Source organism: Tachyglossus aculeatus, chromosome 5 (assembly GCF_015852505.1).
Source record: "Tachyglossus aculeatus isolate mTacAcu1 chromosome 5, mTacAcu1.pri, whole genome shotgun sequence".
In the NCBI taxonomy this organism is placed as follows: domain Eukaryota; kingdom Metazoa; phylum Chordata; class Mammalia; order Monotremata; family Tachyglossidae; genus Tachyglossus; species Tachyglossus aculeatus.
The window spans coordinates 44605095-44630871 of NC_052070.1; the positions used below are offsets into that span (position 1 = coordinate 44605095).

At 47.1% G+C, this 25777-nt stretch overlaps 1 protein-coding gene across 1 annotated transcript in view; it reads right to left on the reverse strand.

Annotated features, from left to right (window-relative positions):
* The window catches only part of DNAJC11 (DnaJ heat shock protein family (Hsp40) member C11), a 75854-nt gene that overhangs the window by 19507 nt on the left and 30570 nt on the right, over positions 1–25777 (reverse strand). The window contains exons 3-4 of the mRNA XM_038747189.1: positions 21466–21539; positions 13544–13645 (exon numbers count right to left, since the gene is read on the reverse strand). Coding sequence (XP_038603117.1) covers positions 13544–13645; positions 21466–21539 — 176 coding nt within the window. The remainder of the gene's footprint in view (positions 1–13543; positions 13646–21465; positions 21540–25777) is intronic.

A 25777-nucleotide genomic window follows, 5' to 3' on the forward strand; every position in this document is an offset into this window, starting at 1 on the left:
CTCCCTTGGAGAGTCGATTCTGAATCCGAGAAGTGCAAAGCTTCTTCTTTGAATGCAGAGAAATAAAATAGCAAACAGGAGAGTAAACAAATCACCTCCTCCTCCTGAAATCGGTTCATGAGCACAGAACAAACTCACTGAAGGATAAAAATATACGTGAAGGAAGCCAAGCGCCTCTGCTGAAATTTCTAGTTCAATTCTGACGCCTGGAACTTAGCGGGCCACCGGCTGGAATGCTTATTACCCAGAAAACGAAGGCAACCTCCTTCTGTTTTTTTTTTTTTTTTCTGGATCCTCTCAGCCCAACTTCCCGGCAAATTCAGGACTTCATCTGAGGCGTTAAACATGACTGATCTTCCCAAGCTGAGACAAACCCACAAAATGTCTTCAAATCCCGGTTGGCTTTTTGGTTTCTCGACAACGTGCCCTTCCCGCTGGCCTCATTTTTTCCGACTGCCAGAACATACATGCACTCGCAGCCTCCGAGAAGGCCGCCCAGACTCCCTTGGGAAAGAAAGGCACTCGGCCATTTATTCCTCCACACTTTCCTGCCTGGAGTAGCTTCGAAAGAGCACTTTTAGGTAGCGAATGTCTCCTGTCCTTCCAGATCTACCGGCTCAGTGGCGTTTTATGAGACAGAGGCAAGGCCGAAGATGAAAATATATGTCGAGCCCAGGGGGTTCATTCTGGCTTTTTTTCCCTTACCATAAGCACAAATCCATTTGCCTCCAAACTTGGTTTGGGACATAGATTTAGCGGGAGCTGGCATTTCTCAACAGGTCACCGGGGGCACGTTAGCTTTCAGGAATTTAAACCCAGCCATCCCTCAAGTTGTGCTCTTTTGGAGGCTCCTTAAAACAGGACCAAATTAATGGCGAAAACTCCAGAGTGCCAGGAGCCTTGGAGGCTATGCAGTTCTCTGGTGCTGCTCCAAGCCTATGGGAAGTGATTGAAACGGAACAGCCAGAGGAAGCTTAAGCGGAGATTTTAGGTTCAAGTGCCAACTACGCTTGATGAAATTCAAATAAATCTGTTCCACAGTGTGATTGATCAAGTGATTTTGAGTTTACAAGAGCATTTCTTTTCGTGGGGAGAGGGAGCCGTTTGGATGCTTGTCGGCTTCTCTTCAGCCGTTTCGAGGAAATAACCTCTCGAGAATGCAGAGGTCCCAGCAGCGGCAGAGCTAGATGGATTTCAACTCTGAGTGCCAAACGGGGGCTTGGCTGCAGCTTGTAATTCCCTCTCACCTTTGAGTTAATGTGCTTACACAAGTAACCAGAAGTTTGGAAAGGTACAAGAGTCAGATTTCAATTGTGAAGTGAGAAACAATAACCCAAAACAATTTAGCCCAAAGCAGAAAACAAGGATCACCTTCCCTTCCCTCATTTTTTCCTGATTTTCAGGCACAAACCACTGACACTGATGAGATCCTTGCTTTACTCCTAGAAACAACTTTGAAAAAGTCAAATAGGTTTGCAACACAAAACACTTCCCATAAATTAAATAATTCGAATAATACCATGTTCTTGGATGTTTTTCCAAAGCACCTCCAAATCTATTATTACTATTACTACTAATAATTGTGGTATTTATTAGGAAATTCTGCCTCAAGCACGGTGTTAAGCATTGCGGATAAATACAAGAAAATTAGTCCCAGTCCCTGTCCCACACAGGGCTCATAATCTAGGAGAAAGGCAGGGGTCTCACCATTTTCTATGAGAAAACTGAGGCCCAGTGGAGTTAACTGATTTGCCCAAGGTCACCCAGCAAGCCAGGGATGGGGCAGGGGAAGGGATGAGAACCCAAGTGTCCTGACTTCCAGTCCCCCATGCATTTCCCTAAGCCACACTGCTGCTCAATGATCTCGTTTCATTCTCACAACATCCTGTGAGTAGGAAGAGGCAGTTATTATTATCCCCACTTCACACATGAAGAAACCAAGATCCAGAGGGGTTAAGTGGCCAGCTCAAGGTCACGCATCAGTTCTGCACGTTTCCTTGTTCCTCAGAAACCTTCCTCCGATGGTTGCCCATCCAGCTCCTCATCGAACAGCAACACCTCACTTGGTGGGTTTCGAACACTGGATCAGCTCCTCCCTGCTTCCCACCTATCGATGCTCCTCTCCCACTTCGGCTCAGCCCGGTCTCTTCACTCCTCTAACACCGGATTACTTACTGAGCCTCCATCTCGTCTCTTCCGCCACGAGCCCCTGGGTTATACTTTCCTTCTTCATCCCTGACAAACCACAACTCTCTCCTTCAAAGTCCTACTAAAAAAAAAAAAAATCAGATCTCCTTCAGGAAGCCTTCCCTAACTAACCTCCAACTTCTCCACCTTATCCTTCCTGTTGTCACCTTTGCACTTGGGTCCACAACCCCTAAGCACTTTCTACCCACCCCACCCCCACAGGATACCCCTTTACCCTGGTGGTTCCTCCATCTGTAATTTGTTTTAATGTCAATCAACTGCATTTACTGAGCACTTACTGAGGAGAGTGCAATACGACAGAGTTAGTAGACTCGCTCCCTGCTCACAAGAAACTTACAGTCTAGAGGAGAGACATTCAAATAAATATGGATATGTACATGTATACATGTTGGGCTGGTGGGGTGAATAAAGAGTACAGATCCATGTGCAAGGGTGATGCAGAAGGCAGAGGGAGTAGGGGAAATGAGGCCTTGGTTGGGGAAGGCCTCTTGGAGGAGATGGATTTTAATCAATCAATCAATCATATTTATTGAGCGCTTACTGTGTGCAGAGCACTGTACTAAGAGCTTGGGAAGTACAAGTTGGCAAAATATAGAGACAGTCCCTACCCGACAGTGGGCTCACAGTCTAAAAGGGGAGACAGAGAACAAAACCAAACATACAACAAAATAAAATAAATAGAATAGATATGTACAGGTAAAATAAATAGAGTAATAAACATGTACAAACATATATACATATATACAGGTAATAAGACTTTTAATAAGGCTTTGAAGGTGGGGCGAGTGACTGTCACAAATGAAGGGAGCAGGAGTTCCAGGCTAGAAGCAGGACGTGAGCAAGAGGTTGGCAGCGAGATAGATGAGATCGAGGTATAGAGAGTAGGTTGGCATTAGAGAAGCACATTGTGCGGGATGGGCCGTAGTACAAAATCAAGGAGGTCATGAAGGAGGGGTGAAGATGACTGAGTGCTTAAGAGCTGTTTAGCGTGGAGGTGGATAGACAAACTAGACTAGCAGTTCCTTGCGAGCAAGGATCACTGTCTACCGACTCTGTTGTACTCTCCCCAAGTGCTTAGTACAGAGCTCTGCACGCAGTGAGTGCTTTATAAATACAACTGAATGATCAAGCTTGCTCTAGAATCAGACTCTCCCAACTCCCAGCTCCATACTCTTTCCATTCACACGGCCTCAATTTGCATATTTACATTCTGGTGCCTGGCTGGAATCACAAGAAGTCACTGAAATGTGTCGCTCATTTCTCTTGCCATTATCCCACCACACTCTGCCACCTCCCTTTAGCCCTCTGTTCCCTAATCAGGTACAATGGAAGTTCATCAATTCTTGTTCAATTTTTCAGTTATTCAAGTTGGACACTGTCTCACTGAAGCCAAGGAGTTTGTGAACTTCACCAGGGAGGAAGTGAAGATGGGGAGGTACAGGGATGAAAAGGCTGCAGTAAATGACCAATCTGCTAATGAAAATGCTCCCATTCCCTCTCTTCCCCTCTACCTCCCTTCCCCTCCCTGATCCTTTGGCTTCTGGAAGAAAACATCGGCAGCTGAACGGACTCACGGAGCACTTTCTGCTCTGCCCACTGGATCTCCAAGAGAACACCCAAGCCCCAAGAATAATAATAATAATGATGGCATTTGTTAAGTGCATCCTATGTGCAAAGCACTGTTCTAAGTGCTGGGGGGGAATACAATGTGATCAAGTTCTCCCACGTGGGGCTCACAGTCTTAATCCCCATTTTTACAGATGAGGTAACTGAGGCTCAGAGAAGTTAAGTGACTTGCCCAAGGTCACACAGCAGACTTGTGGTGGAGCCGAGATTCGAACCCATGACCTCCCTTCTTCACCTCCATGTCTCACATCCATCTTCTCTCAACTCAGGCCACATCTACACTGAAAAGCCATCTGGAGAACCGGGGCCCCAGATGATTTACCTGATTCAATTATCTAGATCTTCCAAGATGAAGTCGATTCTTGGCCTGGACTGGGTGGATAATTTGGTCTTGGCCTTAAAATTTGCCATCTCTCCCCAACAAAGGTTTGAGTGTCCAAAAGGTGTCTGGAGATCCCGTGCTAGAAGGCAGGTTACCACTTAAAACGGCAACCAAGTTTTCTGCTCTTCCCAATCTTTCTAGGCGTGGTTCTTGGTAGAACAGACGCTCTTCAAATTAGGTGTTTTCCTTTTTGAGATTCGTAACTGGGTCTGTGTCTAATTCCTCCTCTAGACTGTAAGCTCGGTATGGGCAGGGAACGTGGTTGCTACTTCTGTTGTATTGTACTCTCCCAAGTGCTTAGTACAGTGCTCTGCACATAGTAAACGTTCAATAAATATGATTAATTCCCATCCCCAGCACTTAGTATTCATTGAATAATTATATTTATTAAGTTCTTACTGTGTGCAGAGCATTGTACTAAGCGCTTAGGAGAGTACAATGTGAAGCAGCATGGCTTAATGGAAAGAGCACAGGCTTGAGAGTCAGAGGTCATGGGTTCTAATCCCGGCTCCGCCACTTGTTTGCTGTGTGACCTTGGGCAAGTCACTTAATTTCTCTGTGCCTCAGTTCCCCCAACTGTAAAATGGCAATGAAGACTGTGAACCCCACATGGGACAACCTGATTACCTTGTATCTACCCCAGCACTTAGAACAGTGCTTGGCACACAGTAAGTGCTTAACAAATACCATCATTATTATTATTACAATACAACAATAAACAGACATTCCTTGCCCACAGTGAGCTTACAGTGCTCTGCACACAGTCAGCAGTTAATAAAGAGGATTATTATTTTTAAAAACACTCTCCCCAAGCTGCTCACAGGCAGAGAGGATCCTACATTACTCCAGCAGCTTCTCTACCGAAGAAGTCTGACACGTCACTTTCACTAGACCCACCCCGCAAAGCCAACCCAGTTCATTTAAAAGGTTGAAAAAACAGTGCTTGGCACATAGAAAGCGCTTAACATATGCCATCATTATCATTACTATTAAAAGAAAGCTGGAGCGTTTCTCCTTCATTTGGTCACATCTGAGCGGATGCCTCATAAAGGATGGTCTGGCCCCAATTAGATCTTCCTTCCTCCTCTGCCCCAAACAGGACCTAGAGTGGAGGAAGGCTCGGTGTTTTCAGCAGCCCCGGCTAGTCACTGTGGGATCTCAGAGCAGCAGAATTTTCCACTATAGAGTCACCGCCCAACTCTGGGGCACCGGAGCACTCCGAGGCTCATGATTTCTATCTAATCAGAGCTCCAGGGATCTCTGTAATTGAACTTCTTGGGATATGTGGAAGATTTAAGCACACTAACCCTTCCACCTTGCTTGGTTAGTGGGGGGAAGAGAGGGGAGGGAGGCTGTTGTGTGGGAGAGGGGAACATCCACTTGCCTTCACTCTCCCTCCATCTTCACTTCACTCTCCTCCATTAGAATTCTCTAATTCTCTAATGAAGTGCCTATGTGCACAGCACTGTGCTAAGCCCTGGGAGAAACAAAGGAGACAAGCAGGCATAGTCCCTGTCCCTCAAAGCGCTCCCAATCTAAGAACAGAGGGAAGAGAGAGGGCTGGAGACAGATATGTAAAGCAAGATAAAAGGTCAAAAACAATATGAGACAAAGAGATAGAAAAAGATAAAACCCCCAAGAGCAATAGGGTGCTGAGGCTAAAAAAGCCAAGTTTCCGGCTCCTTGTAGGTCAGAGTCCAAGAGTCAGGGCTAGAGGCCACATATTGAAGGCCCCAAGCCCCAGGATGGCAGAGAAGGGGAAATGGGGGCTTCACAATGGCCTAACTGGGTCATATGGGGATGCAGGAGGCTACTGTGTAGCTCAGTGGGAAAGACCACGGGCTTTGGAGTCAGAGGTCATGGGTTCAAATTCCGACTCCGCCAACTGTCAGCTGTGTGACTTGGGGCAAGTCACTTAACTTCTCTGTGCCTCAGTTCCCTCATCTGTAAAATGGGGATTAAGACTGTGAGCCCCACGTGGGACAACCTGATCACTTTGTATCCCCCCCAGAGCTTAGAACAGTGCTTTGCACATAAGTAAGCGCTTAACAAATACCATTATTATTATTATTGTTACTGCTGCTCCTGGGGTCCTTCCGGCTGGTGCAAGGCAAGCAGAAGAGTAAAGGTCCCAGGCTGGCAGGAAGGGGACGGAGTGCTGGGGACCCCCGTTCCGTTTTTAGGGCAGGAAAATTGTAGCCTAACAACGGAAGGCTTCTTTTGTGCTTTGCAAATGAAGAATTCTCTCTACCAACTGTGATTCAGCTCTCTGCGGCTCCGTCGCAACAATTTCCCGGAGATTTCATTAACCCGACTTTCTTTCCTTTTCATGTAACAAGGAAACTTTCGAGTTTTTCCCATTTCAATAGAAACCCATTTCTGCATATGGTAAATTGCCCCTTGCTGCTTTTGAAAACTGCCAAACATATGGGTTGAAACAGCTTTTCTTCTTGTGCAAAATTATCCTGTCAGCAAAGTCACAAAGCCAGTTTAATGACATCAGAAGCATTTCCACAAAAAACAGACCCAAGTCATAATCATAGGTTCGCTCTTCGACAGGTACAACAATTAGAAGCAGCAGCGAAGGAAACTGATTTTTTTGCAAAAATGTCGCGCTCCCTTAAATCTGAGTAAAATCACCATAAATCTTTTCTAAAAACATTCCAGCTTATTTAATAACTTTACAGAACATGTGCCTTGGTAAATGTTCCTGGTAAAGCTTAATTGATTTAAGGGAATTGGCAAAGTCCAAGTCAGAAAAGTAGCCGGCCTCAGAATAGAAAGCAGCAACGGGAGGGGGAAAGAAAGCAGTTTATGCATCAGCCACAGCGGTGGTAGAAGAAAAATCAAAGAACAATCAAATCGTCCAGGAAGCGATGTAACAATTTAGGTGGAAGGCGTTGTGGTACAAGGTCAGAGAAATAAAGCAGAGAATGCCCTCAGAGACAGACAATCAAGCACCGAGCACCAATCTTAAACTTAATACTCTATCCCGCAAGGAACCAGGGCAAGTTCATTAAAAAGGGAGTAATAAAGTCGGAGAATTCTGCCGTGGACCTCGCCATGTTCTGGAGAATTTTGAAGTGGCTGCAATCCACAGAGAGGGAAGATTTATGGGCGTCAGTGAAAGAAAGGAATTAAAATAATCAATATGAAATGAAAATGAAAACGGCACAGATCATCCCTGCTGGATGATCTTTGTCTCGGAAAGGTAAGAATTGCACTTAGGTTATGCAAATGAAATATAGATCTTTTAGGTGGGCCTGCAGGCTGGTCTCATTAAGCTCCCAGGCTCACCTAGCCTCCCAAACTCACCCTGAGTCTTGGGGCTGTTGACCACCCCGGTCGGCTCCCTCGAGACCTCTGGTGAAAGAAACCCAGGTCTTCTGTTTTTTTACACTCCCGGAGAGCTTGGGCCGGACTCTCACGAGCAGAAACCCCGGCATGGGATTCCATTCCTTAATTCAGATGGGGAGAAAGAGAATGGAGGCGCCCGGGGATTGTAATGCCACCGTGTGCAACCCGATTTGCTTATATCTGTGCCTGGCACATAGTAAGAGCTTAACGAATACCACAATTATAGCAACAATGAATAATTATTATTGTCTAACAATTACAGTGACCATGCCCTATTTCATACACTCGGCCTGGAGGAACCCCAATCCAGCCTGGAAAACATCTCCCCTCTGCCCGCCATGCCCCTTCTTCCTTCAGACTGATGTGGAAACTGGGAGCCGAAAGGCCAGAGGAGATGCAGAGCCCAGCACCTCTTAGGTCTACCAAGCTGCTTGTTCAGCAGCTCCAAAGTTATTCCAATGTCCTTCCCCAAGGGGTTGGTTTCTGTTCTCAGGATCCACAGCTGGTTTCAAGGAGGACTGAGGAGAGGCTGAGCCCTGTCCTCTGGTGACAATCTGCAGTTTAGTTTTCTATTTTTTACGGTTTCTGTTAAGGGCTTACTAGGTGCCAGGCACTGCTCTGAGCACAGGGGTAGACAGAAGTTAATCTGGTTGGACATACTCCACATCCAACTTGGGGCTCACAGCATTAATGCTACATTGCTATAGCTCTGTAATGTAATGCTACATTAATGCTGTAGCTCCACAGCACATATGCATATCTGTTATTTATTTAATCAATCAATCAATCAATCAATCGTATTTATTGAGTGCTTACTGTGTGCAGAGCACTGTACTAAGCGCTTGGGAAGTACAAGTTGGCAACATATAGAGACAGTCCCTACCCAACAGTGGGCTCACATCTAAAAGGGGGAGACAGAGAACACCACCAAACATACTAACAAAATAAAATAGAATAGATATGTACAAGTAAAATAAATAGAGTAATAAATATGTACAAGCATATATACGTATATACAGGTGCTGTGGGGAAGGGAAGGAGGTAAGATGGGGGGATGGAGAGGGGGGCGAGGGGGAGAGGAAGGAAGGGGCTCAGTCTGGGAAGGCCTAAATTTCTAACTTCTTAAGAAATTTCTAATTTCTTAAGTATTTTAATATCTGTCTCCCCCTCTAGACTGTGAGCTCATTGTGTGCAAGGAATGTGTCTGTTGTTGTACTGTACTCTCCCAAGCGTTTAGAGTGCTTTGCACACAGTAAGTGCTCAATACATACGACTGAATGAAGGAATGAACATGTTACAAAGGAAGCATTCACTTAGAAAGAAGGCTGGCAAGATGGCTGGTTGGTTGCAGACGGGTTCTGCTTGAACCCACGGCAAGCAAAACTCTCGCTCTTCCCCTCTTCCCCTGTCCAGTCCTTCTTTCTTAGCCCCAAAGTGATACCTCCTGTGCTCAAGTCAGTGCCAACTTAGAAGCAGCGTGACTTAGTGGAAAGAGCAGGGGCTTGGAAGCCAGAGGTCATGGGTTCTAATCCCGACTCTGCCACTTGTCTGCTGTGGGACTTTGGGCAAGTCACTTCACCTCTCTGGGCCTCAGTCCCCTCATCTGTAAAATGGGGATTAAGACCGGGACCCCCACACGGGACAACCTGATTACCTTGTATCTACCCCAGTGCTTAGAACAGTGCTTGGCACATAGTAAGCGCTTAACAAATACCACCATTATTATTATTATTATTAACGACTAGTTGGTCAGTCAATCCTATTTATTGAGTGCTTACTGTGCGCAGAGCACTGTACTAAGCACTTGGGAGAGCACAATATAACAGACACATTCCCTGCCCACAATGAACTTACAGTCTAGAGGAGGAAGACTGATATTAACAGTGCTTGGCATATAGTGAGCGCTTAACAAATGCCATCATCATTATCATCATCATATTAAATATAAATAAATCAATTACAGATACATATATCAGTGCTGTGGGGGATGAATAAAGGGAGCAAGTCAGGACGACCCAGAAGGGAGTTGAAGAACTAAGCAGGAGCACCCAGAAGCACCTACTCGGTAAGAACACGCAGGGCGATGCGGGGCGATGTTCTCGATGATTCCTGTGTTACAAAAACTCGGATTTCGATACCCTACCCTTGAGCGGCACTGTGTGAAGGTGCGTGATACTTAATTCTAACATCACATCATATCGTACCCAGACAGACGCACGGTGCCGGAAGACATTCCCTAATGTCCTTTACAGTGCTCTCTCCAGAATGCATAATGGGAGAACCAAGTTTATTTGAGTATGACGATTAATCCATCCGGGGGAACCTGGTTACACAAACAGGACTGGAATCTAGCAGGAGCTCCCACAGAGAAAGATGCCACTGGGCACGGGAGAAAAAACGTGGTGGGAGAAATAACCCTCAACCAAACTGTGAGACTTCAGGCGCTGTGCTCTCTGGAGCCCCGCAACCAGCCCAAGTGTCTCCTTCAGCTTCTGGAGACCCCCGCCAGAAACAAGCTCTGCTCTGGGGTCAAGGAGGGAAGCAATTACAGCCTAATCAGCCAATAGCTCCATGCCAGATCGGCATGTTTGCCCCCACTGCCCATCTCCTCCCAAGCCCCCGAGCAGGGCTTGACTGGGTTGCAGCATTTCCCAGAAGTAGGGCTGGGGTAGTCAGTAAGCTCCTCGAGGGCAGGGACGGCATGTCTTGAATCTGCTGCACTCTCCCAAGTGCTTTGTACATTGATGGCCATTCAAAAAGTACTCAATAAATACTACTGGTTAATTGGGGTTGGCAGCAGTGTGGAACTGGTGGTATTCGTTAAACGCTTACTATTTGTCAAGCACTTCTTAAAACTCTGGGGACTATACCAGATAATCTGGTTGGACACGGTCCCTCTCCCACCCAGGGTTCACAATCGAATTAGGAAGGAGAACAAGTACTGAATTCCCATTCTACGGATGAGGTAACTGGGGCATAGAGACGTCAAGTGACTTGCTCAAGATCACACAGCAGGCACGGGGTGGAGCTGGGATTAGAACCCAGTTCCTCCGAGTCCCAGGCCCTTGCTCTTTCCACTAGGCCACCATGCTCCTCTAGGTAACATTTTTGACAGCTCCAGAACCCACCCAACACCAACGTGGCCTTACCAGAGTACCTGGGACCATACAATAGCAGTTCAAAGACATGCTCATAATCAGCAAAGGCTGAATGCTTTCTCAGTTGCCTGCTCCCAGGGTGGGATATTACCCCCCCACAAGGATCAGAACTTTCCAAACCCATTAGCCCGTCTCAAAAACAAAACTCTAAAACTGAATAAAAGAAGTTTAAAAAGAAAAAACAAAAAAAAAAAGGGCCGCACAGCCGACATCTGGTTATCACTCAACATTTCTGGTTAGAAAATGTTTTATTTATTTGAAGGCACTTTATGGAAGTAGTAAAATGTTGGAAATTTTAAAATAACTTGAGCTCTTGTATGAAATGATCACAGCTGGGCTCTCTCATTCCACAGGAACATGGCCCAAAGACACATTTCCATAGAATTCCAATAAGCCATTGCTGTAAACACCCAGATGGCTAATTTTATCACAGGACATAGAGGCACAGGATTACAATGCAGCTCTTTCCTTTTCGCTGCTCGCGATGCAGCAAGGCTCCCGGACAAAACCGCGAAGCCCAAAGGAGCGGAGAGATACTCCCACTGGCGTCCCAATCTTGCCTTCCACACCGTCGGCTGACAACAGGCAGATTCTGAACACCGAGCGGGGTGGCTATAATCTTAGCTCACTACCCCGACCCTGGCCTCGGCCCAAGCCCTTAGCCAAGAAGTTAGGTAGCATGAGCTCACCTGTCCGACGCCAGGTGCCCAAGGGCTCTTTAGGAGACACGATGAGGGGCCCCATTGTCTCTGGCCCCTGGGATGTGATTCACCTAAAGGCTTTAGGAGACCCCCTCCCGCCAACACAGATCCATTCTCTTCGATTCTCTCCCCGGCACCTGCCTAAGAGGACTGAATGCTGGACTCCTGAATGGACCGCTCGAGCAGCAGCTGAGAGAGGTGGGGATGGGGTCAAGGGAAGAAGAAATCACAGATACCTACAAAAACCAGAATCCTGAACAGAGAGAAGGACCTCTGCATGCTTTGTTGACCCTCGAGGCTTCACAAAGCAGCAGGTTTTGAGGACATATTTGGCTAAAGCCTCCAAATTTAATAGCAAACAACGTCTCCAGTTCTAATTACACTGGGGGTCTGATAGGGATCTGGAATGCTTGGTTTGTAGCTAACCAATCAAGCCCAGTGGCAGTGCCAGCACAATTCATTTTTCTCTGGAAGATTTCAAGATAAGTAGCCCGGAGCTCCGATTTTCCTACCAACGGCTCTTGCCGCACAGTCACTGGCCATATGAAAGGGAAATTTCAAGGAGTTCGAGGATAATGATCACAATAATACTAATAATAATCAGGGCATTTGTTCAGTGCTTACTATGTGCCAGGCACTGTTCTTAGCACTGGGGTGGCTACAAGCAAATTGGGTTGGGCACAGTCCATCCCACATGGGGCTCCCAGCCTTAATCCCCATTTTACAGATAAGGTAACTGAGGCCCAGAGAAGTGAAGTAGCTTGCCCAAGGTCACATAGCAGAGAGGTGGCGGAGCCAGGATTAGAACCCAGGTCCTTCTGACCCCCAGGCCTGTGCTCTCATACACTAGGCCACAGTGCTTGTGAATGTTTGCTTCTTCTCCGTTGGATGGCCTGGTCTTCATTTGGCAATTCCCCCTGAACCCTGTTGCCTTCCCTTGGGATACTTTTTCATCAGTCCCCCAGGGCCAGGGACATCTTGAACACATTGAAACACATGTATGGTCATGAGGCTAGAGAGGAGACAAAGGCGATACTCTCTGGTGGCGAGAGGTTGTTTAAATAACTCTGCCTCGGTGATCTGAAAGACGGGCCGGGCCTGGGATATGACTGGGAAAAAATCCTCATGATCAGCTTCCCCAGTCATTTTGGGGGAAGGTTTCCCTTTAGTGGATTCTAATGATGCAACTGGAGGATTTATGCAGCTCCACCACTTAATAATAATAATAACTGTGGTATTTGTTAAGTGCTCACTACTTGCCAGGCACTGTACTAAGCGCTGGAGTGGATACAAGCAACTCGGGTTGGACACAGTCCCTGTCTCACGTGGGGCTCACGGCGTGGCTCAGTGGAAAGAGCCCGGGCTTGGGAGTCAGAGGTCATGGGTTCTAATCCCGGCTCCGCCACTTGTCAGCTGTGTGACCTTGGGCAAGTCACTTCACTTCTCTGGGCCTCAGTTCCCTCATCTGGAAAATGGGGATGAAGACTGTGAGCCCCACATGGGACAACCTGATCACCTTGTTTCCTCCCCAGTGCTTAGAACAGTGTTTTGCACATAGCAAGCGCTTAACAAATGCCATTATTATTATTATTATTTTATAAATGAGGAAACTAAGGCTGAGAGAAGTGACTCACCCAAGGTCACAGGGCAGACAAGTGGTAGAACAGGGATTAAAACCCACGACCTACTGACTTCCAGGCGCCCCAGTCCCTCTGCTCAATCTTAAAGGCCCCCTGACTCGGCCCCGGGGCTGAACTTCTCAGGCCGAGGAAACAGGCCTCGGTTGGGAGAGAGACCTTCCGGTGAAGCACCGCCAAGCGTTCCTGTCTTGGTTGTTTCCTCGGCCCCCCCAAGGGACAGTATCTCTGCCGTCCTCAGGATCTGCGGGGAAGGCTGTGGCAGGCCTGCTTCCCAGTGATAAGGATGCTTCACCAACTCTGCACGCTAAAGCATGTCCCGCTCACTTTGGCAGCGTCAGATGAAGTCGTCGGTTTTCCAAAACAACCCCCACCACCCAGAGGACTGCAGATCCACCCACGGGTGCTAAGTCCTTCCAGGACGTTTCTGGTTGACGGCGCCGTTCAGCGCGGCGGGGCTGGGCTCCGGCTTACCTTGGGATTCGTTCGCTGCTGCAGCCTCCTCTCTTCTCTCTCTCTCTGCAGCCGCTCAAATTCCTCTCTAATTTCAGCTGGGGTTCGCCTCCTTTCCACAACCTGCCCACAGAGCGGAGGAAGAGAAGTTATCACGGGGGAGATGTGGAGGGAACATAAATTGGGAAGACAAATCACCAGTAGCCACCAGGGGTGGGGACATCCTGCCAGTCACCCCAAAACTCAAACTGCCCCGCCATTAGTATGGCACAGGCATTATCTCACTCTTTTTTTAAATCACCAGTGCTGTTTTCTACCACCCACACCCACATCTCAGAACTCTTCCTTCTGGTTTGAGTCTGGATGTGAACAGAGGAGGAGCGGGGAGAGAGTTGATATCCGTCAAGAACGCTGGCCCCAGATGGGAACCGGGCGGTTCCAAACTGCTGCTTTCAGAGCACCTGGGACAGGGTGGCATTTTCCCAAGCCACCTGCCTCCATGTGTCATTCCCTGCGTCCAGCTGCTGAGCACCCCACTGTCACGAGTGGTTCCTCGCGTCGCTCCAGAGACAAAGCTCGGCTCGACACGTCCCCTGAGAAGTGGGGAGGAGGCTGGCATTGCTGTTTTCCAATTTCCATCCCAGAATTGGGCCGAGAGCCCCCCTGACCTGCCCAGATGCCACACTGTAAGCCTGCAGGCATCAGGTCAAGAAACTGGATGTGCAGACAGACCCTCCTCCTCCTCCCCTGCTCTCCCAACACTCCCCTTCTAGACTGGGAGCCTACTGTGGGCAGAGAATGTGTCTGTTTATTGTTATACTGTACTCTCCCAAATGCTCAGAAGAGTGCTTTGCACACAGTCAGTGCTGAATATGATTGAATGGATGAATGCTCACCCTGGTCTTTGGTCACTAAACCAGGCTGCCACCCTACGGAACTTCAAAAGCATCGAAGCCCAGGATTTCCCCCATATTCTAGAGATAAAAATTCCCCTTTGTCTTTCCTTCACCTCCTCGGTAACTTATCTCTTGAGCAAAAGCCTCATCCAATTCAGACCACAGGAGCTGGACCCAAATCTAATCATGAAAAATTTCTTAATGAATCTTAGACAACTAAACATTAAACCCCAGAATCAAAACCCAGGAGGCTCTTTGTGTGTACCACAGCCTCTGCTAGAGTGCTAGTGGCAATAATTAGTGATCTGCCTGAGCTGCTTGCACGCGTTAATGAACTTAACAATTAAGATCCATTCTTTAATTCAAGGGACCCACTCCCGCGGCAGCGAGTGGATCTGGGTGCTAGCTTCATCTGTCGCTGCGTCTTTTAGAATTACAGGTTCTGTGCACACACCAAAGGGGACTTGGGTGCTACACAAAGGATGTTTACATTCAGTTTAATGGGTGGAACATTCCAATATTGATAAACTGGGGACGGGTGGGGGGAGAAAATGATTTCAGTCTTCACCTTATTTAGCACATCATCCTAAAGGTGACTTCGAATAGGTGAGAAGAGATTCATTCATTCAATCGTATTCATTGAGAGCTTACTGTGTGCAGGGATGAAGAATAAGAGAGGAGGAGAGATGAGGGAGGTGGGGAATTTTAAAAATAGTATCTAAGTTCGAATGAGCAAATGAATGAATGAACATTCATTTCATTCATCCAACAAATCCACCATGATTTTCTGAGTACCTACTGTGTGCAGAGCAATGAACTAGACTTACAGAACAAGAGGAAAGGATTTGGTTCCCGGGATCAAGGAGCTTACAATCTAACGGTGGAATGGTTAGTCGGCCAATTGTATTTATTGAGCACTAACTGTGTGCAGAACACTGTACTAAGCATTTGGCAGAGTACAATACAAGAATAAACAGATACATTCCGTGCCCACAACGAGCTTACGGTCTATACCTTAGCATAAACTAAAATGAAAAATAAATTACAGATAGGTACATTAAGTGCTTTGGGGCTGGGAGGGAGGATTAATAACGGGAGCAAGTCAGGGCGACGCAGAAGGGAGTGGGCAAAGAGGAAAGGAGGGCGTAGACAGGGAAGGCCTCTTGGAGGAGGTGGGCCTTCAAGAAGGCTTTGAAGGGTGGAGGAGAGTAACTGCCTCCTCTCCTTCATTTTCTCTCAGTAAAAGACCAAAATCAGGACCAACCCAACTGTTTGTCAAACCTCTACTTAAAGGCCAAATGTGGTAATCTCCCCCAAAATGACCTGGCCGTTTCAGATGAAGAAGGCTGCAGATCAGGTCCTGTATGGGCTATACTTGTGTCTTGAAAATAAACTTTGTTGCTCAATTACTTTGGAAACCACGATTTTAGGCCAGCTTTTCAGAAAGGGAGAAAAACCTTCCCTCTAGAATTCTTAAAAGGTCACAGTACTTTAAAATAGCGTGAAAAATAATTATCAAAATTTACTCTCTCACACAAATCAATGGACGCCGCATACTTTACCAGTGGTCTAATCCAAATCACTACTGGAGAGTAGTTACTGGCAAGACAGCTTCAAATTGACAGGATTGCTTAAATCATCACCCAGAGAATAAATTAAAAATCAAAAAGAGTCTCTGTGATTACTCCCTTAGCCCCACGACCTCACAAAAGACATGGCTAAGATTATATTTAACTGATACGGCAAGGCTTTCATATTCCACCGTCCGTTCAGCTCACGGATCATCAAGGACGAGCTTTCCTATTTATAGCCGTTTCACTTTCTCAAAGTAGCTGTGGCTTGAACTATATGCCAGCCAGGTGCAGTTTTTCAAAGTTACCATTACTGTCTCAACACCTCCCCATCTCCACACCAGGGGAGGGGAGGGTGCAGGAGGGGAGGAAGAGGGAAAAAGAAAAAGGAAGCTGAGAGCTATGTAAATAATCAACTGTTTATGGTTTAACCTTGAAGGGCACGAAGCAGAATTCTAATAATGTCAGAGGTGTGGCTTTTAAATTCTCCCTGACCCTTAAGCTACTGAACCAGTAGTTTTGTGCAGATACTAATCTCACCTGGATGGGTACTGATGACCCGGCACTAATTCGCTGCCGAGGGGGCGGGTGGGTGGTGCGCTCAGGGATGGAGAAGGACCAGCACTAGCCTTGAGGTCTATGGCTGGCAACCTGCTCCGCCTCACCTTAGGAAAAACAGTTTCACCCTTCCTGTGCTCTACGGGCCACTACCAAAATCACAGGTGGGGGTATAAAGTTTCATAATGAACCCCGATCCTGATTTAGGGCATGACCCAAACCTTGCATGTGCCTACAGGCAATACAGGCACACAGACACACACAGATTTGTTGGAAATAATTTAGGGGTTAAGACTCATCTAAGCTCTGCAGGGTTGCGCGAGCCGGGCGAGTGACAGGCTCCACAGAGGCCGGAGGAGGGTAAGATTTGTTGTCGAGAATCCTAGCTGCTTAACCTTTGCAAGCTTGAATTAATGGCTCTAAATTACTTTCTCTCTGACATGCTTGGTGACATGCTGAAGAGAAAAAGGTTCCAGAGGTGTCAGTTCATTCCATTTCTGGTCGTCAGATTATAAAGCAAGTTACCAATTCCAGACACATCCTGCAGGGCTAACTGCAAGGTTAAAATGGCTGCCCCCTCTAGAGCACAGGAGATGGGAAAAGGGGTGTTTTCAATCATTTACATGCAGACTGGGGTTTCAATCCCCGCTCCCACGGGCCAACTAGATCCCACACTCTCGCTATTTACGCCCTAAACAAGGAAGGTCCATAACTGGGAAGAGTGGGATGAAACCAAGTCACTTGTTCCTGGAGTTTCCTAAAGTAATAACCTCTAGACAACCAGACTCTAGCACACGCCATGCCAAACTGGTTTCCACCCGTCACTTTCAGGGCCGGGGTCGAGAACAGAGCCCCGCGAGTTTCCGGCCCCTACTCCGGGATCCCATCCTGACAGGGAAAACCCAGCCGGGAGGGTGGAGAAGCACGGGGGCCTTTCTGGAGATGACTTCCCGGTAGGATTCCAGTTACCCATTATGCTGCATTGCAGCAACTACTGACTTCGGCCCACGAGGCATCACGGGGCTGATTAAAGCGAAGGTTTTTGGGTAGAAAATTTACCCCCGATTAAGTTAAACTGGACTAAGGCCGGCTCCTCCTGCTTAAGTGGAGTCCCGGGAGCGGTGCTCCCAGAGGCAGGCTCTGACACCATGGGGGTAACGGGGACAACTACTCCACAGGTTTCTGGCCTTCCCTGACTAGGCCCACCTCTCCTCTTCTCCCACTCCCTTCTGAGCCACTCTTCCTAGCTCCTTCATTCATCCTCCCTCCCATCCCCATGGCACATATGTATATATCTGTAATTTATTTATCTATTGGTGTATTTATTTATATTAATGTCTGCCTCCCCTTCTACATGTGAACTCACTGTGGGCAGGAATGTGTCTGTTATCTTGTACTGTCCCGAGTGTTTAGTACAGTGCTTTGGACACAGTTAGCGCTCAATAAATATGGTTATTATTATTATTATTATGGCATTTATTAAGTGCTTACTATATGCAAAGCACTGTTCTAAGCGCTGGGGAGGTTACAGGGTCATCAGGTTGTCCCACGGGGGGCTCACAGTCTTAACCCCCATTTTACAGACGAGGGAACGGAGACACAGAGAAGTGACTTGCCCAAAGTCACACAGCTGACAATTGGCGGAGCTGGGATTTGAACCCATGACCTCTGACTCCAAAGCCCGTGCTCTTTCCACTGAGCCACGCTGCTTCTCAGTTGAATGAATGGCCTTGGGGGGCCAAGTCGGACAACTGTTTGGGCTGGACTGTCGGCCTCACCCATCTCCTCCAAAGGACTGAAGTGCTCCTGGGAGGAAGTAAAGAGAACCAATGGTTTTGGAAGGGGCTGAAAAAAAACGAATTATAAGCTTCTCTGACCCGACTGGTTTGTTGAAGCCACTCCGAAGACCCACTCCACTTGCCCTCTTAAGAGAGCCCGCCCCCGCTTTTCACCCCACCCCATACTCCAGGGCGGCTGCCTTCAGTTCTTCAGAGCAGATGACCTCAGTGACTCCAAGAGACCGACTTGAGGATTCAAGGCAGTGGGATTGAGGGAAATGGCTGTATGCATGAGGCCAACCGGCAGGGCAGGGCATTAGAAATTCTCAGGAAGAATAAAAAAATAAAGGGCACCTGTCACCCAAGGGTTGCAAAAGGGCATTAAGCCTCTTGGGTTCTTCTCTCGGTGACGTGGGTGATCTTGAAAAGGTCAGATCGGGCCTTCCGCCGTCTCCCGGGAAATGGGCACAATAATACCTGCTCGGGGGCGGACACGGCCCTACGGAAACATGACGAAGAGCTGGGCTTTGAGATTCCCAGAAGGCAGGGCCTTGAGGCATTTAGGGCTCGATCAGCACCTGGGCTACCCACCTGCTTACCCAGCGAAACATTTGGGAAATAGATACCCCACTACGGAGGTGGTGATGGTGGCAGCAGCGGGGGAAGTGGGAGCAGCTGAAAAAGCTAATAGCGCTTAAAATATCAGCCACAGCATGAAGGGAATGCAGCTGCCTCCATGGAGCGCAAGCTATTACTAGAGTGGGATAGTCCTCATATTAAACAATTCATCCAGCTGCAGGAATTCCTTGAAGGCTGTAGATGCCGGCTCCGTCAAGTGAGCTCGGGTAGTTAGGCTCTTCCTTTACAGTTTAAGTAATGGGTTCAATTTATCTAGAGTATGTTAAGCTCCACTGCATCTCGCCGCAAATACCTGGGGAGGGATCTTCATGTGCTCTACGCTGCAGGCATTTTTATCTGGAAATGCCGGCACGGTCCCAGGGCGGATCATCAATATGAAATACCAAGATCCGACTGGGAGAGGAGAGGATCTGACTGGTCCTCTCCGCTTTCTCCCTCAAGTGGGATGGAGGATAAATATTCCAAGGCTAATTCTACAGTGCGCTCGCCACCTGTGACGAGCTCCGTGGTTTTATAGTGTTTGCTGGGAATCTTCGTTAGGATGGGAACCTTCTACTCTTATAGGCATGGGCAGTAATGGGAGACTTTGCGAGCTTCTTTCACCACCTCTCCCCAACCCCCGACCGATCTTCCGTGAAGTGGGAAGTCTGGCAGATTGGCATCAAACCTCTGCCAAATCTGACCTGCATGGGCAGGCCGGGGAACCGTCAGCCCTCTGGGACCCAGAATGCTTCCAGGAGGAAACCTCGTCCTACAGAAGCAGTACAGCCTAGAGGAGAGAGCATGGGTCCCGGAGTCAGAAGGACCTGGGTTCTAATTCCGGTTCTGCCAATTGCTTGTTGTGTGACCTTGGGCAGGCCACTTAATAATAATAATAATTATGGTATTTGTTAAGTGCTTACTATGTGCCAAGCACTGTTCTGAGCACTGGGGTGGATACAGGGTACTCAGGTTGTTGCACGTGGGGCTCACAGTTTTAATCCTCATTTTACAGATAAGGTAACAGAGGCATACAGAAGTTAAGTGGCTTGCCCAAGGTCACACAGCAGACAGCTCTCAGGTTGTTGCACGTGGGGCTCACAGTTTTAATCCCCATTTTACAGATAAGGTAACTGAGGCATAGAGAAGTTAAGTGGCTTGCTCAAGGTCACACAGCAGACAACTCTCAGGTTGTTGCACGTGGGGCTCACAGTTTTAATCCTCATTTTACAGATAAGGTAACTGAAGAATAGAGAAGTGGCTTGCCCAAAGTCACACAGCAGACAACTCTGCTGTGCCTCAGTGTCCTCAACTGTAAAATGGGGATACCCGTTCTCCCTCCTACTTAAACTGTGAGCCACAAGCGGGACAGAGACTGTGCCCAACCTAATTAACTTGTACTTACCCCAGCGTTTAGAACAGTGTTTGGCATATATTAAGCGCTTAACAAGTATCATTAAAAAAAACCAACCACCCAAAAAACCTGCATTCTACAAAATGCATCCTGAAACACTTTCCCTTGCTGGGGTATATTAGGCATAAAAAGGCTTCTAGTGAATGCCTAATCCTTTATACTTTCGGCTGGGAGGGGCGTTGTGGGAATCGGGAAACTTTTGTGGCTCAGACGGTCTGAATGCCTAAGACTGAACTTGGTGCTGGCCCGGGAGTCTGCTGCTGCCCGAAGTTCGGCAGGTTGCTATTAAGCAGGGATGGAAATGAAGGCAGAAGCTAGAGGTGCCCCTTTCCTTCCCCCTTTCTGCAGCTTCACCTGTCAGAGGGAGGCAGCTTTCATGATATCAAAGGCAGGGGCAGACCCTCTGCCTTCTTTACAACCCCAAATGGAAAAATCAGAGGGAGAGAAGAGAGAGATCCTTCACTCTCTCAAGGCAGCCCCAGGCCAAAGGAATATTCATTCAATCATATTTATTGAGCGCTTACTGTGTGCAGAACATCTTATGAGGAATAATAATAATAATAATAATAATAATAATTGTGGTATTTGTTAAGTGCCTATTATGAGCTGGGCACCGTACTAAGCCCTGCGGTAAATACAGGCTAATCAGGTTGAACACTGTCCATGGGGCTCACAGTAGTTTCACAGATGAGGTAACTGAGGGACAGAGAAGTGAAATGACTTGCTCAAGGTCACACAGCAGACAAGTGGTGGAGTGGAATTAGAACTCGGGTCCAGGAACCAGGAAGCTCACAAGACACTGAATAATCGCTCAAATACAGCGATTGTTTTTCATGACAACACCCCATGCGGAGGCTTCTGAAAGCCCCGACCACAGCTCTGTTCTTCGAAATAAGCATTAGACAACCTCTTTAATAAGATTTGGCCCATTGCGGACCTGGCTCCCTCTACTGCAAAAGCTCTTAACAAGGATGAAGGGTGGGGGGTTTACTGGACTTGAGTTTCTTCAAACGAATGCCTTTTTTCTTCAAGAATCTGTCCAAATTCGATAATAGGTTTTCTGTTTTTAACAGCATTGCTAAAACATAAGGTATGAAAACTTTCTTACCTCCCATCCTTCCATTTCCAGGCCCCTCCTCCCATATATATCGTAGATGGCCCTGGTCTGGGGGTCACTGAGCACTGCAAATTAAAATCAAACATGTTCACAAAGTGCAAAACTCCATTTTCAACCCATGCTTTAAAACTGACATAACGGTAAATGTCCCGCCTCCCTCTCCCCAAACCAATCTTCCCTCCTAACACACGCTGACCGCCCCCAGCCCCCACCCCACTACCCAGAAATGCTCTCCGCCTCATTTTGTGATTTTTTTTCCTTCCTTTTTTTGGTGAGCTCAGGTCTGAAATCTAGGTTGTGGTCCCAGTTCAGCCTCTGGCCTGCTGTGTGACCAAGGTCACATCACTTAACCTGTCTGTAAAATGGAGATAATGAGAGCCACCTCTCCTTACCTCACATGGGTGAGGTGATAGTACACTGAAACATCTGAATACTAAATGAGGCCTGAACACATTATTTCAGGAGCTGCTAAGGACAGTCGTGTTTCCTCCTATCAATCAATCACTGGTATTTACCGAACAGTGACTATGTGGCAAGCACTGCACTGAGCACTTGGGAGAGCTCAGCACAATAGAATTAGAGGACAGGTTCCCCACCGATAACGAGTTTACAGTCTTGGGGGAAGGACTGAGGGGGGGTAGGGGATGGGGGGTGGTCTATTTGACCAGTCCCCTCATATCAACCTACAAGGTCCTGCTGATTCTGCTTTTTATTGGATTGGGTATTGGCTCTTGAAGGGTTGAGTACAGAGGTAAAAGTTTTCCAGCAATCAATCAATGAATGGTATTTACTGAATGCTTACTGTGTAAACAACACTGAACTAAGTGCCTGGGAGATCAATACAACAGAGTAGCTAGACAACTGACCACCCAGAGCTTACACTCTAGAGGGGGAGACAGACATTAAAATAAATTGTGGATTAAAATAAATTGTGGATCTGTACATAAGTGCTGTGGGGCTGGGATTGGGTTGACTATTAAGTGCTTAAAGCACACAAACCCAAGAGCATAGGTGTCACAGACGGGAGAGAGAGTAAGAGAGATGAGGGCTTAATCAGGGAAGGCTTCTTGAAGGAGGAGTGATTTTAATAAGGCTTTGAAAGTGGGGAGAGTGGTGCACCGTCACATACGATGGGGGTGGGAGTTCCAGGGCAAAAGGAGGATATGGGCCAGGGGAAACCGGTGAGACAGAAGAACTCGAGATACAGTGAGTAGGTTGGTGTTAGAGTAAATTGTGCAGGTTGGGTTGTAGCAAGGTAAGATAGGAGGCGAAGAGCTGACTGTTTTAAAGCTGGTGGTAATGAATTTCTATTTGATGTGCAAGTGGGTGGGAAACCACTGGAGGTTTTTGAGGAATGGACTAATTTTTTTTTTTTTTTAGAAAAAGGATCCAGGCAGCAGAGTGAAATATGGAAAGAGTGGGGAAAGTGCAGGGATATCAGCAAGGAGGCTGTTGCAGTAGTCGTGGTGGGATAGGATCAGTGTTTGGATAGGAATAGTAGCCGCTTGAAAGGAGTGGAAAGGACGGATTTTAGCGATGTTGGAAACGTAGAACTGACAGGATTTGGTGACAGATTGACTACGTGGGTTTCACGAGACAAACGAGTTGAGGATAACGCCTTGGTTATAGGCTTGTGAGACAGGGAGGTCTGTGGAGTTGTTTGCAGAGGTCAAACCTCTCCCCTAATGACTTTCCACTTGACCCAAACCCCAAACACCCACATTTCCACTGTCTAGCTTCACCAGCAATGGGCCCTTGGAAGAAATGAATGGATCTGCAGACCCTATTCATTCATTCATTCAATCGTATTTATTGAGCGCTTCCTGTGTGCAGAGCAATGTACTAAGCACTTGGGAAGTACAAGTTGGCAACGTATACAGACGGTCCCTACCCATCAGCGGGCTCACAGTCTAGAAGGGGGAGACAGATAACAAAACAAAACATATTAACAAAATAAAATAAATAGAATAGCAAATATGTACAAGTAAAATAGAGTAACAAATCTGTACAAACATATATACAGGTGCTGTGGGGAGGGGAAGGAGGTAGGGTGGGGGGGATGGGGAGGGGGAGAGGAAGGAGGGGGCTCAGTCTGGGAAGGCCTCCTGGAGGAGGTGAGCTCTCAGTAGGGCTTTGAAGGGAGAAAGAGAGCTAGCTTGGCGGATGTTGGGAGGGAGGGCATTCCAGGCCGGGGGAGGACGTAGGCCGGGAGTCGACGGCGGGACAGGCGAGAACGAGGCACAGTGAGGAGGTTAGCGGCAGAGGAGCAGAGGGTGCGGCTGGGCTGTAGAAGGAAAGAAGGGAGGTGAGGTAGGAGGGGGCGAGGTGACGGACAGCCTAGAAGCCGAGAGTGAGGACTTTTTGCCTGATGCGTAGGTTGATTGGTAGCCACTGGAGATTTTTGAGGAGGGGATGACAATGAACTCGGAAGACAGATGGGCCTGGGAGTATGAAGGTCATGGGTTTTAATCCGGGCACCACCACTTGTCTTTTGTGTGGACTTGGGCAAGTCACTTCACTTCTCTGTGCCTCAGATACCACATCTGTAAAATGGATATTAAGACTGTGAACCCCATGCGGGATAGGGACTGTGTTCAACCTGATTTACTTGTACTCACCCAAGTGCTTAGTACAGTGCCTGGCACATAGTAAGCTCTTAAATACCACAATTATTATTATTAAAACATATGAGTGCCTAGCTCAATAATCTGTACACAAGTCACTGAGTTTTGGTGCAAATATGCAGGGAGATCTTTGGGGATTAGAGGTCAATAAAGAGATAATCAGAGTGCCACACTGTTAAGATGAGGGGTTGAGTTCAACCTTGGGTCCAAGGGATTTGACATCTGCAGAAGCAGAAGAATTAAAAATACGATTTGAGAAAGCAAGCAGAGGGCCATATACATTCCTTACCCTTAAATATCCCTTTCGGCACGAAGGACAATAATGAATGGCCATGTGAACGCTGTCATCTAAACTGTCAGTTCTACCAGTATGATTTCACTTTGTATTTTGGGTGGGGAACATCCTTCTGACAATGGGCATTAATCTAGATAGGAGAAGATGAAATACTGGAAGAAACAGTTGTGTGCTAGGGTATGGCATTGCTGAAAGTGTAAGTCTCCACCCGGAATTCGTCAAGAAAAGAAACCATGCCTTGGAGCAGAATCGATTGTACTAGGAGAAGATTTTTTTTGTATGGGCATTCCAGTCTGTGGAGAAGGAAAAACCTATCACACAACTGGGCTCTTGAATCTCATTTTGCAGACAAAATAGCTAACAGCTCTTGCAGGTGCAACTGCTCTGCACACAAGAACGTAGGGAGGGGTTAGTTCTCTTGGAGTCTGAGACCAAAAGCTAAATTGTTGCTTTAGTATCTTGGAGGAACTGAGCTGTTCAGCTCTGAATAGTGGGCTCCACACATAGGCAGGAACTGCTTTTCCTAATACATTTGAACATACATTTTTAATAAGCAAAATCCATCCCAAATCCATATTTAACTGATGGACCAGAAAGGCACAAAAGGAGACGATAAAATCTCTTAAGTTTTATTTTCCCTTCCAATAGGTAGGCAAAACATGTGTGCGGGTGCGTGCACGCACACACACATACACACACACTCTCTAATATAGATTCACAGGAGATACTCTGGAGTACATTAATCTATTGGTTTAAATTATTAAGTCAATAAATTATGTATCAAAGTATCTCCTGTAAATATCAATTTGCCAAGAAAAAAAAAATAGGTGTATATTCATTCATGCAATCGTAATTATTGAGTGCTTACTGTATGCAGAGCAATATCCCCATCACCCAAAGGGTAGGGCATCGTTTGGAACCACAACAGCGATGGATGGGAAAACATAGGGAGACTGTGGCTTAGGTTTTCCCCTGATCAACCCAGAAATTCACCACAGTCCATTCAGTGTAGCTACTATTACTTTGTGTTTTCCAAGAGGAGATGTCGGTGGCTGGCCTTTCTTTCCTCTTCTATTTCATCCTTTTTCTTTTTCTACCGAAAAGGTCCGTTCAAAGGAAACCGGTTCAGCCGGCCTCAGATTCCCCGAGAAAACAACTTTTTTGGGCTGTACCCCTTTTTTAACTCTCTGGCAGCTGAATAACTACCCTGAACTCATAAAACGCTTCCCTACTATTATTAGATCTTCCTTGTAATACACCAACCCCATTTTACAGATGAGGAACTGGAGGCCCGGAGAAGGGAGGTGTGACTTGCCTGAGGGAAGGAGGTGGGTGGAGAAAGGGTGTGTGAGTCAGTGGTACAGCAGAAACAGAGCAGAAGTGT